The sequence below is a fragment of the Hyla sarda genome, chromosome 6 (genome assembly GCF_029499605.1).
Source record: "Hyla sarda isolate aHylSar1 chromosome 6, aHylSar1.hap1, whole genome shotgun sequence".
Classification (NCBI taxonomy): Eukaryota; Metazoa; Chordata; class Amphibia; order Anura; family Hylidae; genus Hyla; species Hyla sarda.
The window spans coordinates 4,919,310-4,931,193 of record NC_079194.1 but is presented as its reverse complement, the minus strand read 5'-3'; the positions used below and the strand labels follow the sequence as shown (position 1 = coordinate 4,931,193).

At 42.4% G+C, this 11,884-nt stretch overlaps 1 protein-coding gene across 1 annotated transcript in view; it reads right to left on the bottom strand.

The window, feature by feature from the left end:
* Window positions 1-520: 520 nt before the first annotated feature.
* The window catches only part of PLPPR4 (phospholipid phosphatase related 4), a 169,793-nt gene continuing 158,429 nt past the window's right edge, over window positions 521-11,884 (bottom strand). The window contains exon 7 of the mRNA XM_056523110.1: window positions 521-3,023. Within this exon, the coding sequence (XP_056379085.1) occupies window positions 1,674-3,023 (1,350 nt within the window). The 3' untranslated portion in view covers window positions 521-1,673. The remainder of the gene's footprint in view (window positions 3,024-11,884) is intronic.

The following is an 11,884-nucleotide window of genomic DNA, read 5'->3' as shown; positions in this document are numbered from 1 at the left end:
AAAGACTACATACATGACTTCCTCCAGGACTTACAGCAGCTGATAAGTACTGGAAAGACTACATGACTTCCTCCAGGACATACAGCAGCTGATAAGTACTATAAAGACTACATGACTTCCTCCAGGACATACAGCAGCTAATAAGCACTGGAAAGACTACATGACTCCTCCAGGACATACAGCAGCTGATAAGTACTGGAAAGACTACATGACTTCCTTCAGGACATACAGCAGCTGATAAGTACTGGGAAGACTATATGACTTCCTCCAGAGCATACAGCAGCAAATAATTACTAGAATGTTAAATATTTTTAGGGTACATTCCCACACGGCGTATTTGCTGCGTATTTGCTGCTGGGTATTTTATTTTCTCTGTTGAAGTCAATGGGTAGGAAAATACGCAGCACCAAATACGCAGCAAATACGCAGCAAAATACGCCGTGTGGGAACGTACCCTTAAATAGTAAAGTAATTTACAAATCTGTATAATTTTATGGCACCAGTTGATTTGAAAAAAAAATTTCCTCTGGAGTTCCCCTTTAAGTCCACACATATTTCCCACAGTACATACCACTATCCTTTTCTGTTATATATATATTTGTATTTATCCTCCACAACTTTGTAAACATGTGCAACTGTTTTCAATATCGCTAAAATCTTTATAACTTTATATTTATACTTTAGAAAATATAACTTCTTCCTCTTCTATCATTTTGGTCTGGCAGTGTTCTCTATGTCATATTGATGTCTCCAAAAGTCTTAACGTTTATTATTTATTTATATTTTTGTTTATTTTATTTTTTTTACATACTTTCTTCTTTAACCCTGTTTTGATGAGATTATGAGGAACAATCATGTAAAGAGTGGAAAGACGTTGAGAACGTCTCCACCGCTGAGCACCTTTTCTTAAGTACGATGTGCACTCCTAGTAATAATAAGCAGGTTACAGAAGAACGAGCTGACGAAATAAAACAATTAGAGAGTTGTAAGTGATTTACGCCCACGCTTCGTCAAAGTAAAACGCGAGGACAGATCTGCACAAAATCCTGATAAGTCAAGTGCCATTATTCCATAATAACGGAGCAGAACGTCGAATTCTGTACATAGGCGATCACTACTGTCCTAGCAGAAAGAACCGGTAAAATAAACAACCTAATAACAATATTCTTGTGCAGATATGTCATCGAGACTTCCTCCTGTTAGTTCATAATCTGCAAAACTAAATATTTTACAATAAAGAAAATGTTGCTATTTTTTTTATGCAACTGAAACAATTTCTGAGGTTTAAGGGCCAGAAAATGTCAGAATTGGCACATTCATGAAATAAAGTTTCTTCGTTCTCTTCTTCTTTTTCTATTAATATCTATTTGCTTTATAGTAATTTTTATTAATATTATTATTACAACAAACTGATTGTATGATGCTTTTTTTATTCCTTCACATTGGTTTCATTTATATTTGCATTGTGCTTTTTCTGCTGTCCCTTTCCCGTTCGAGTCTTTTATGTTGTCCGCATCGGCATTCTTTAGCCACAAACCACCTGACCGTTTGTAATTTTGGCACGTGTAAGGTCATGTTCTGCTTTATCTCCAAAACTAATAAGAGCACAAGCTTTGTCAAAGTAGAATACACTCTAGAAAAAAAATATCATTGGGAACGTTGCTAGTTTTTTCTCATTCTTTGTATGTGCGCGTTGGTGACGTTCCCTTGTAGAAGATGTTGCGAGTGCTTTCTGGACTGTTACTTCTCTCAGGGATTAGGATGATGTTGCCTTTTCTTCTTAGAGTCGAGTCACGACTTGATGATATAGATACAGTCTCTGAGCCGATTTCGCTACCTTCTACTGGCGTCACTCGTATTGTGGTAATTCCGTGAAGGAGGTGATCGTTGTCGATGTTGCTCCTCTTTCTCTCAGCCGTGCCAAAAGTGTCTTTTAATGACTCACAACTTTCAGAGTCTCTGTTGAGGTCATTCAGTTCATAGGCTTGACGTAACGTTCCTATCTCGGGAGCTTTCCATTTCCAAGATCCGCTCCCTTCACCCTCTAAAGGCATCTGTATAATGGGTCTATTGTTTTCAGGATGGGCTTCGATCCGGACAATATTCGTCGGCTCGTGTTCTGTCAGAGCTTTGTACCTGATGGATCCAGTACAGCTGACCGTACTCCCCTCAGAACTTTTTGGGCTACCTTGAAGCATCCCTTGCTGTTTGGACATGGCTATGACTTGCATAATCCTCGGCTGACTATTGCTACGGCAAGCAACGCTTTTCTCCGCCACCTTTAGCCACTTTGATCTGGCAGAACTACATTTAGGCGATGTACTAATGATATTTTCATGAGTTTCTTCAGGAATATGTACCAGTTGAGAAGAACCAGGGCGGGATTGTATTGAGACTCTAGGTCCCCCAGGGATGCCGGTATTATTGCAGCCCGGCACACTACCGGGTTGTAATTTAAGGTATGGATTCCCTGGTCCCATGTGGTCTCCATTGACACCAACCCTCACCGGCTCAGAGCTTGATCTCATTTCTATGATTCTTTGTGGTGAAAGTCCAGATTCTGTTTCGATGACCTGCAAAGATAGCTTCCGACTTTCGTTTTTGGTCTTCCATTGAGATAATAGTTGTTTAGATCGGGCAGAGTCCATCGAGGCATGAATGGTTGCGTTTCTCCTTGCAGGGTCTTCTAATGATGGGGTATGGACTCTGGGCAAAGTATTGCTAAAAGTGACCATGTTCTCCTTGCCCATGGGACTTCGAGGTGTTATAACTTCTACATCTGTACTTGCTCTTTTGATGTTTGTCAAGGAGCCCGTTTCACGGTTATTTCTGTTTAAGATGATCTCCGAAGGATGTGAAGAAATGCCGTCACAGCTGCTGCCGTTCTTGCCCGGTAATATCCGGCTTGCGTCTTGTGTCAGCTCTGTCAATGATCGCAGCGGTTCCCTCAGTGGAGGAGGAGGAGGAGGCTTCTGGGGAATATTGTCTTCACTGGGCTGAAAGTTCCCGACAGCGTAAAGTCCCTGGAACATTAAACATGGACATGATAAGAATAGAATTAAACTCTTTAACAGATTAAAACAGCAAAAAGAATAAAACGGCTGCTCAAACTGTAAAAAAGTGTAAAAGGCCAAATAAACAAACCCCATTATTAACACAAAGAAGAAGGAGATCCATGGCCAACATCAATGTCTACAGTAGGTGCAACAGTATCAAGGACTGGGGATAAGATGTATGATCACAGGGGTCCCACTGCTGGGATCCCCATGATCTCGATGCAGCCCCTAGCATCTGTGTCGGGCGCTGCCCTCGAGACCAAGATGTGACACCACGACCACACCCCTTGTGCCATCACACCCCCTCCATTCATGTCTATGGGAGGGGCGTGGCAGCCGCCACGCCCCCTCCCATAGACATGAATGGAGGTGGTGTGGCTGACATCACGAGGGGTGTGGTCGCGGTGTCATGTCTCGGAGGCAGTCCACGACACAGAATGTTGGGGGGCTGCAACGAGATGGCGGGGGTCCCAGCAGCAGGACCCCTGCGATGATACATTTTATCCCCTGTCCTTTGGATAGGGGATAAGATGTATTAAGTCGGAATTCCCTGTTTAATGGAGAGTTTGTTCATGTCGGTCTCATAAAATTTCTATTTGTGGAATCAAGGATGAGGAGCTGGAGAAATTCTTCACATTTTGCTGAATTTTGGCAAAAAACCATTGTATAGAATGAGCGCGTTACATAAAGGGCTGTAATAATAACTTTCCTTTAATAGATGGCGGCTCCTTTATACAACATGCTCTGTAAATGACTATTATTATGGGCACCGCAAGACATTGATTTTTTTGTGTGTTCGCTTTCTGGAACATTTTGTTATTGCAGAGGATCTGTCAGTGTTCCTGCCGTTTCTGTTTTAGTAAATACTTTCGGGGTCATTTATTAAAATGTGCAACTTTAGTTATTTTTTGTTTCCTGTGTGGCGCGTGCCTGGCACAGCTGGTCGGCATGTACTAAGATGTCTGTGCCTTGATACCGGCTAATGTGGAGGACACTTGTCAGTCAGTCCGGGGGGACTGCCTGTGCCTGGTCCCGGATGGAGTGACCACTGCACAAAACTGCCTACCTAGGAATCCAGGCCAAAACCACGCCCACATAATGCCCACTGGATTCGCCGGTGCAGAAAACCATTACATCATATATAATGCGCTGCGAGAAATGACCCCCTTTCTCTGTGGACAGAACCAGCTGTCTACATAGAGGGGAAGGGGGGCTTCTTCTGGAAGTGATTCTGATAATCCCTAGTCATGTTTTAAGGTTCATTAACAGGATTATCCAGCACTTAACAACTAAACAACAAGATAGAGGATGTTTCTGACTGCTGGGACCCCCTCGATCTTCAGGACGAGGCCCCATCTCTCCCAGCTGAATGGGCAGTAGTTGGCATGTGCTCCGTGCACAGTCTACGGGAGAATTGAAGATACCTGAGTACAGCACTTGGGTATATCCAGGACTCCTATAGTCAGTGTATGCATCACTCCATGCAGCGGGAGAGGCCCCATTATGGAGATTGCGGGGGTCTGACTGCTGGGACCAGAAACTTATTAACCTATCATGGGGATAGAGGATAAGTCAAGAGGTCAAGCTTTGACTTACATGGAAATTACCTCCCATAGGTGGCACTAGAGAGGAGGAGGAGGGGCATTGCCTGGCCTATAGAACTCCCTACACCAGATTGGTGGTCTTTCCAAGACGACACATTATGTCCCCAGGTCATAAAATAGCAATTACACATCCAACCTAAAGACAAGGAAAAGTCATGTGATGTATGGACAAAGCTAAATACTAAATACAAATATAATGGCGGACACTGAATTCTCTATATAATGGTGGACACTGAATTCCCTATATAATGGTGGACACTGAATTCTCTATATAATGGTGGACACTGAATTCTCTATATAATGGCGGACACTGAATTCTCTATATAATGGTGGACACTGAATTCTCTATATAATGGTGGACACTGAATACTGTATATAATGGTGGACACTGAATTCTCTATATAATGGTGGACACTGAATTCTCTATATAATGGCGGACACTGAATTCTCTATATAATGGTGGACACTGAATTCTCTATATAATGGTGGACACTGAATTCTCTATATAATGGCGGACACTGAATTCTCTATATAATGGTGGACACTGAATTCTCTATATAATGGTGGACACTGAATACTGTATATAATGGTGGACACTGAATTCTCTATATAATGGTGGACACTGAATTCTCTATATAATGGCGGACACTGAATTCTCTATATAATGGTGGACACTGAATTCTCTATATAATGGTGGACACTGAATTCTCTATATAATGGTGGACACTGAATTCTCTATATAATGGCGGACACTGAATTATCTATATAATGGTGGACACTGAATTATCTATATAATGGCGGACACTGAATTCTCTATATAATGGTGGACACTGAATTCTCTATATAATGGTGGACACTGAATTCTCTATATAATGGTGGACACTGAATTCTCTATATAATGGCGGACACTGAATTCTCTATATAATGGCGGACACTGAATTCTCTATATAATGGCGGACACTGAATTCTCTATATAATGGTGGACACTGAATACTGTATATAATGGTGGACACTGAATTCTCTATATAATGGTGGACACTGAATTCTCTATATAATGGTGGACACTGAATTCTCTATATAATGGTGGACACTGAATTCTCTATATAATGGTGGACACTGAATTCTCTATATAATGGAGGACACTGAATTATCTATATAAAGATGGGCACTGAATTATCTATATAATGGTGGACACTAAGGGGGACATGTATCATTGCATTTAGACCATTTTTCACGTCTACAAATTTTGCGCAATTGCGCTTTTTTTGCATAGAGCTGCGTTTTTTTTGGTGGACAGTTTTCTAAAGTTGTCATCAGTTTGGTCTACCGTACACCACCTAATCCAGTGGACTGGTATTTATCAATTGCGCAAAAAAAAAGTAGATGTTTTTTTTTTGCGCAATTGCGCTTTTTTGAAAGTAAAGTAGTCTAAACCTAAGAGTGCTAGCAAGGACTCGTAGAAAATGGCAGACGGTGGAAGATGCAGGTGGGGGATGCAGGAGCTGTCTCTCAGCACTGCAGTACTACAACTACTCCCATCATGGGACAGAATCTGTCCCATAATGGGAGTAGTTGTAGTATCGCAGCGCTGAGAGACGCACATCCCCCGTCTGCGGGACTCTATTGTGACTGTTAGGACTACTATACCCATCATGGACAGACTCTGTCCATGATGGGAGTTGTAGTCCTGGGGCTGAAGGACAGATCGCAGCAGGTCATTCTCCAGAGACCCGCTGCGATCTGCATTTATTAACTTAAAAAGCCGGCGGTACATGCGGCTCCACTGCGCGGCACCGGCTCCTGTATACAGATGTCACGATTCATAATCCCCGCCTCCGGGAGAGGGGAGCTCTGATTGGTGGAAAGCTATTCACCACTATTAGCCAATCAGAGCTCCTGTCTTCTGGCGGGGATTATGAATTGTGACAGGTCTATACAGGGGAGCGAGTGGAGCCGCTTCTACAGTATATAATTGTTATGTGTACTGTACCCCCCCCCCCCCCCCAGACTAATACTGACCCCTTCTACAGTATATAATTGTTATGTGTATTGTACCCCCCCAGACTAATACTGACCCCTTCTATAGTATATAATTGTTATTTGTATTGTACCCCCACCAGACTAATACTGACCCCTTCTATAGTGAGCGCTGGGACCGCTGTATGATTGACAGGTCCCCAGCGCAAGTGTCCGGCCCCACTGACCTTTATATGTTATAAATCTTTATGATACACACTGCCCGTCCTCCTCTTCATTCTTCTGATACCGGAGATGAGCGGCTTCTGCTTTCACTATAGTCAGAGCGCCCCCTACCGTTGTCTGACCCCAGCCCTGTGCAGTGTGGAGGCCGGGAGGGGGCGCTCTGACTATAGACTATGATACAGAAGCCGCTCGTCTCCGGTATCAGAAGAATGAAGAGGAGGACGGGCAGTGTGTATCATAAAGATTTATAACATGTAAAGGTCAGTGGGGCCGGACACTTGTGCTGGGGACCTGTCAATCACACAGCGGTCCCAGCGCTCACTATAGAAGGGGTCAGTATTAGTCTGGGGGGGGGGGGGTACAATACACATAACAATTATATACTATAGAAGGGGTCAGTATTAGTCTGGGGGGGGGGGGGTACAGTACACATAACAATTATATACTGTAGAAGCGGCTCTACTCACTCCCCTGTATAGACCTGTCACAATTCATAATTCCCACCAGAAGACAGGAGCTCTGATTGGCTAATAGTGGTGAATAGCTTTCCACCAATCAGAGCTCCCCTCTCCCGGCGGGGATTATGAATCGTGACATCTGTATACGGGAGGAGGGGGGGGGGGGGGGGAGGGGAGTGCAGTGTTGCCGCTGGCTTTTTAAGTTAATAAATGCAGATCGCAGCGGGTCTCTGGAGAATGACCTGCTGCGATCTGTCCTTCAGCCCGAGGACTACAACTCCCATCATGGACAGCGTCTGTCCATGATGGGAGTAGTAGTCCTAACAGTCACAATACAGTTTCGCAGCTGGGGGATGTGTAAGAGCCATCCCTCAGCACTGCGGTACTACAACTACTCCCATCATGGGACACAAAATTTCCCATGATGGGAGTAGTAGTCCGAGGGCAGACTGACGGATCTCAGGGGTCTCACTCTTGAGACCCCTTGCAACTTCTCCGCCCCTGCCCCCTAGTGATGACATCATTAGGGGGCGGAGCTTCACAGTCCAGGGCTGAAGCCAGGGTGGTAAGTATGGCTCTGTTCTCATTATGCGTTTTGCATAATGGGAACAAAGCCTTTTTGGCAGTGTGTTCCCAAACAGGGAGACTCCAGCTGTTGTTTACCTACAGCCCCCATGATGGGAGTTGTAGTTTAGCAACAATTGGAGGCTCCCTCTTTAGGAACACACTGCATTATGTGCACTCTACCCAGGGGAAAGCGCCAAAAATGTACTGACCCATTTTTCGTGTTTTTATTTTCTTGTCATTTCAGATAAGTGAATGCAGAGGACTACCTGAGATTCGGTGGAGTGTGACGATGACTAGCATTTTTTTAATGTCAATAAAAGGGTTAACGAGGGCTGTGGGGGAGTGTTTTTTTAAATCCATTTTTTATTTCATGTGTTGTGTTTTTTATAATTGAAATTTCAGGCTTAGTAGTGGAAGCCGTCTTGTAGACGGAATCTATTACTAAGCTGGGCTTAGCGTTAGCCCCGAAAACAGCTAGCGCTAACCCCCAATTATTACCCCGGTACTCACCGCCACAGGGGTGCCGGGAAGAGCCGTTACCAACAGGCCCGGAGCATCAAAAATAGCGCTCCTTGGCCTAGGCGGTAACAGGCTGGGGTTATTTAGGCTGGGGAGGGCCAGTAACAATGGTCCTCGCCCATCCTGGTAATGTCAGGCTGTTGCTGATTGGTTGGTGTCTGATTGACACTGAAAATATGGGGAAGCCTATGTGTTGTTTTTTTTTGTAATAAAAAAAAGTGTGTGGTTCCCCATATTTTCAGTGTCAGTCAGATACCAACCAATCAGCAACAGCCTGACGTTACCAGGGTGGGCGAGGACCATTGTTACTGGCCCTTCCCAGCCTAAATAACCCCAGCCAGGAGCGCTATTTTTGACACTACAGGCCTGTTGGTACTGGCTCTTCCCGGCAACCCTGTGGCGGTGGGTAACGGGGTAATAATTGGGGGTTAGCGCTAGCTGTTTTTGTGGCTAACGCTAAGCCCGGCATTGAAAAAAAAATGTATTTAAAAAAAAAAAAACACTCCCCACACAGCCCTCATTAAACCTTTTATTGACATTAATAAAAAGCTGGTAATCATCGCAATACACTGAATCTGACGTACTCCTCCCCATTCACGTATCTGAAATGAGAAAAAGGTTAGGACATCATTTGCGATCTCGCCTGGTGAGTGCGCCCATACTGCAGTGTGTAACAGGGAGCCTCCAACTGTTCTTGTCTGCCTACTGTATCCTGTATATACAGTCATCTATAGATGGCGGTATATACAGGAGAGCGCACAAAGATTTAACTCAGAGCTGCAGTGTGGGTTAACTCTTTCCTTGCTGGGCTCCTGTATAGTATACATGGATACACTATGCCCCCTGTATACCATACAGCGGGCGGAGGTAAGTAGTGATGCTCTGCACCCTGTATATGTATATGCTATACATCACTACTTACCTCCTTACACTCCGTAGGGCGGGCGCTCTGCACCCTGTATATGTATATGCTATACATCACTACTTACCTCCTTACACTCCGTAGGGCGGGCGCTCTGCATCCGACCCATGGAGTAGTACCTGCAGTGAAAAAAATGCACACAGGGTACAAAAATGTTTGTTTCCGCACATCAGCAAAAATGCAAGAAAAAACACAAGGGGAGAGATTAATCAAAACCTATGTAGAGGAAGAGCGGTGCAGTTGCCCATAGCAACCTATCAGATTGCTCCTTTCATTTTTGTAAAGAAGCAATCTGATTGGTTGCCATGGGCAACTGCACTACTCTTCCTCTGTACAGTTTTTTAAAAATCTCCCCCAAGAAAAAAGCTGGGACCGTTTTTCAGGCGTTTTTGCTGGTGGACAAAAAAAAACCTCAGTGGAATCCTGAAAAACAATAGAACAAAATCCCAGCGTCCAGGATACACCACTATTCCTGTGAGGTGTAGAACACGTCTACAAATAGAACTTTGTGGAGATTTAGACCATTGCACAAAATTTATCATGGGGCTTGCACAAGTTTGATAAATTTGGAGAAATTGCTCCAAATTTAGACCAACCAAAATGATCTACAAAAAACGTCTACCAACAACAACATTGATACATCTCCCCCTAAATTCCCTATATAATGGTGGACACTGAATTCTGTATATAATGGCGGACACTAAAATCTCTATATAATGGTGGACACTGAATACTGTATATAATGGTGGACACTGAATTCTCTATATAATGGCGGACACTGAATTCTCTATATAATGGTGGACACTGAATTCTCTATATAATGGTGGACACTGAATTCTCTATATAATGGTGGACACTGAATTCTCTATATAATGGTGGACACTGAATTCTCTATATAATGGTGGACACTGAATACTGTATATAATGGTGGACACTGAATTCTCTATATAATGGTGGACACTGAATTCTCTATATAATGGTGGACACTGAATTGTCTATATAATGGTGGACACTGAATTATCTATATAATGGTGGACACTGAATTCTCTATATAATGGTGGACACTGAATTCTCTATATAATGGTGGACACTGAATTCTCTATATAATGGTGGACACTGAATTATCTATATAATGGTGGACACTGAATTATCTATATAATGGTGGACACTGAATTCTCTATATAATGGTGGACACTGAATTCTCTATATAATGGTGGACACTGAATTCTCTATATAATGGTGGACACTGAATTCTCTATATAATGGTGGACACTGAATTCTCTATATAATGGTGGACACTGAATTCTCTATATAATGGCGGACACTGAATTCTCTATATAATGGTGGACACTAAATTCTCTATATAATGGTGGACACTGAATTCTCTATATAATGGTGGACACTGAATTCTCTATATAATGGTGGACACTAAATTCTCTATATAATGGTGGACACTGAATTCTCTATATAATGGCGGACACTGAATTCTCTATATAATGGTGGACACTGAATTCTCTATATAATGGTGGACAATGAATTCTCTATATAATGGTGGACACTGAATTCTCTATATAATGGTGGACACTGAATTCTCTATATAATGGTGGAGACTGAATTATCTATATAATGGTGGACACTGAATTCTCTATATAATGGTGGACACTGAATTCTCTATATAATGGTGGACACTGAATTCTCTATATAATGGTGGACACTGAATACTGTATATAATGGTGGACACTGAATTCTCTATATAATGGTGGACACTGAATACTGTATATAATGGTGGACACTGAATTATCTATATAATGGTGGACACTGAATTCTCTATATAATGGTGGACACTGAATTCTCTATATAATGGTGGGCACTGAATTCTCTATATAATGGTGGACACTGAATTCTCTATATAATGGTGGACACTGAATTATCTATATAATGGTGGACACTGAATACTGTATATAATGGTGGGCACTGAATTCTCTATATAATGGTGGACACTGAATTCTCTATATAATGGCGGACACTGAATTCTCTATATAATGGTGGACACTGAATTCTCTATATAATGGTGGACACTGAATTCTCTATATAATGGTGGACACTGAATTCTCTATATAATGGTGGACACTGAATTCTCTATATAATGGTGGACACTGAATTATCTATATAATGGTGGACACTGAATTCTCTATATAATGGCGGACACTGAATTCTCTATATAATGGTGGACACTAAATTCTCTATATAATGGTGGACACTGAATTATCTATATAATGGTGGACACTGAATTCTCTATATAATGGTGGACACTGAATTCTCTATATAATGGTGGACACTGAATACTGTATATAATGGTGGACACTGAATTCTCTATATAATGGTGGACACTGAATTCTCTATATAATGGAGGACAATGAATTCTCTATATAATGGCGGACACTGAATTCTCTATATAATGGTGGACACAGAATTCTCTATATAATGGTGGACACTGAATTCTCTCTATAATGGTGGACACTGAATTCTCTATATAATGGTGGACACTAAATTCTC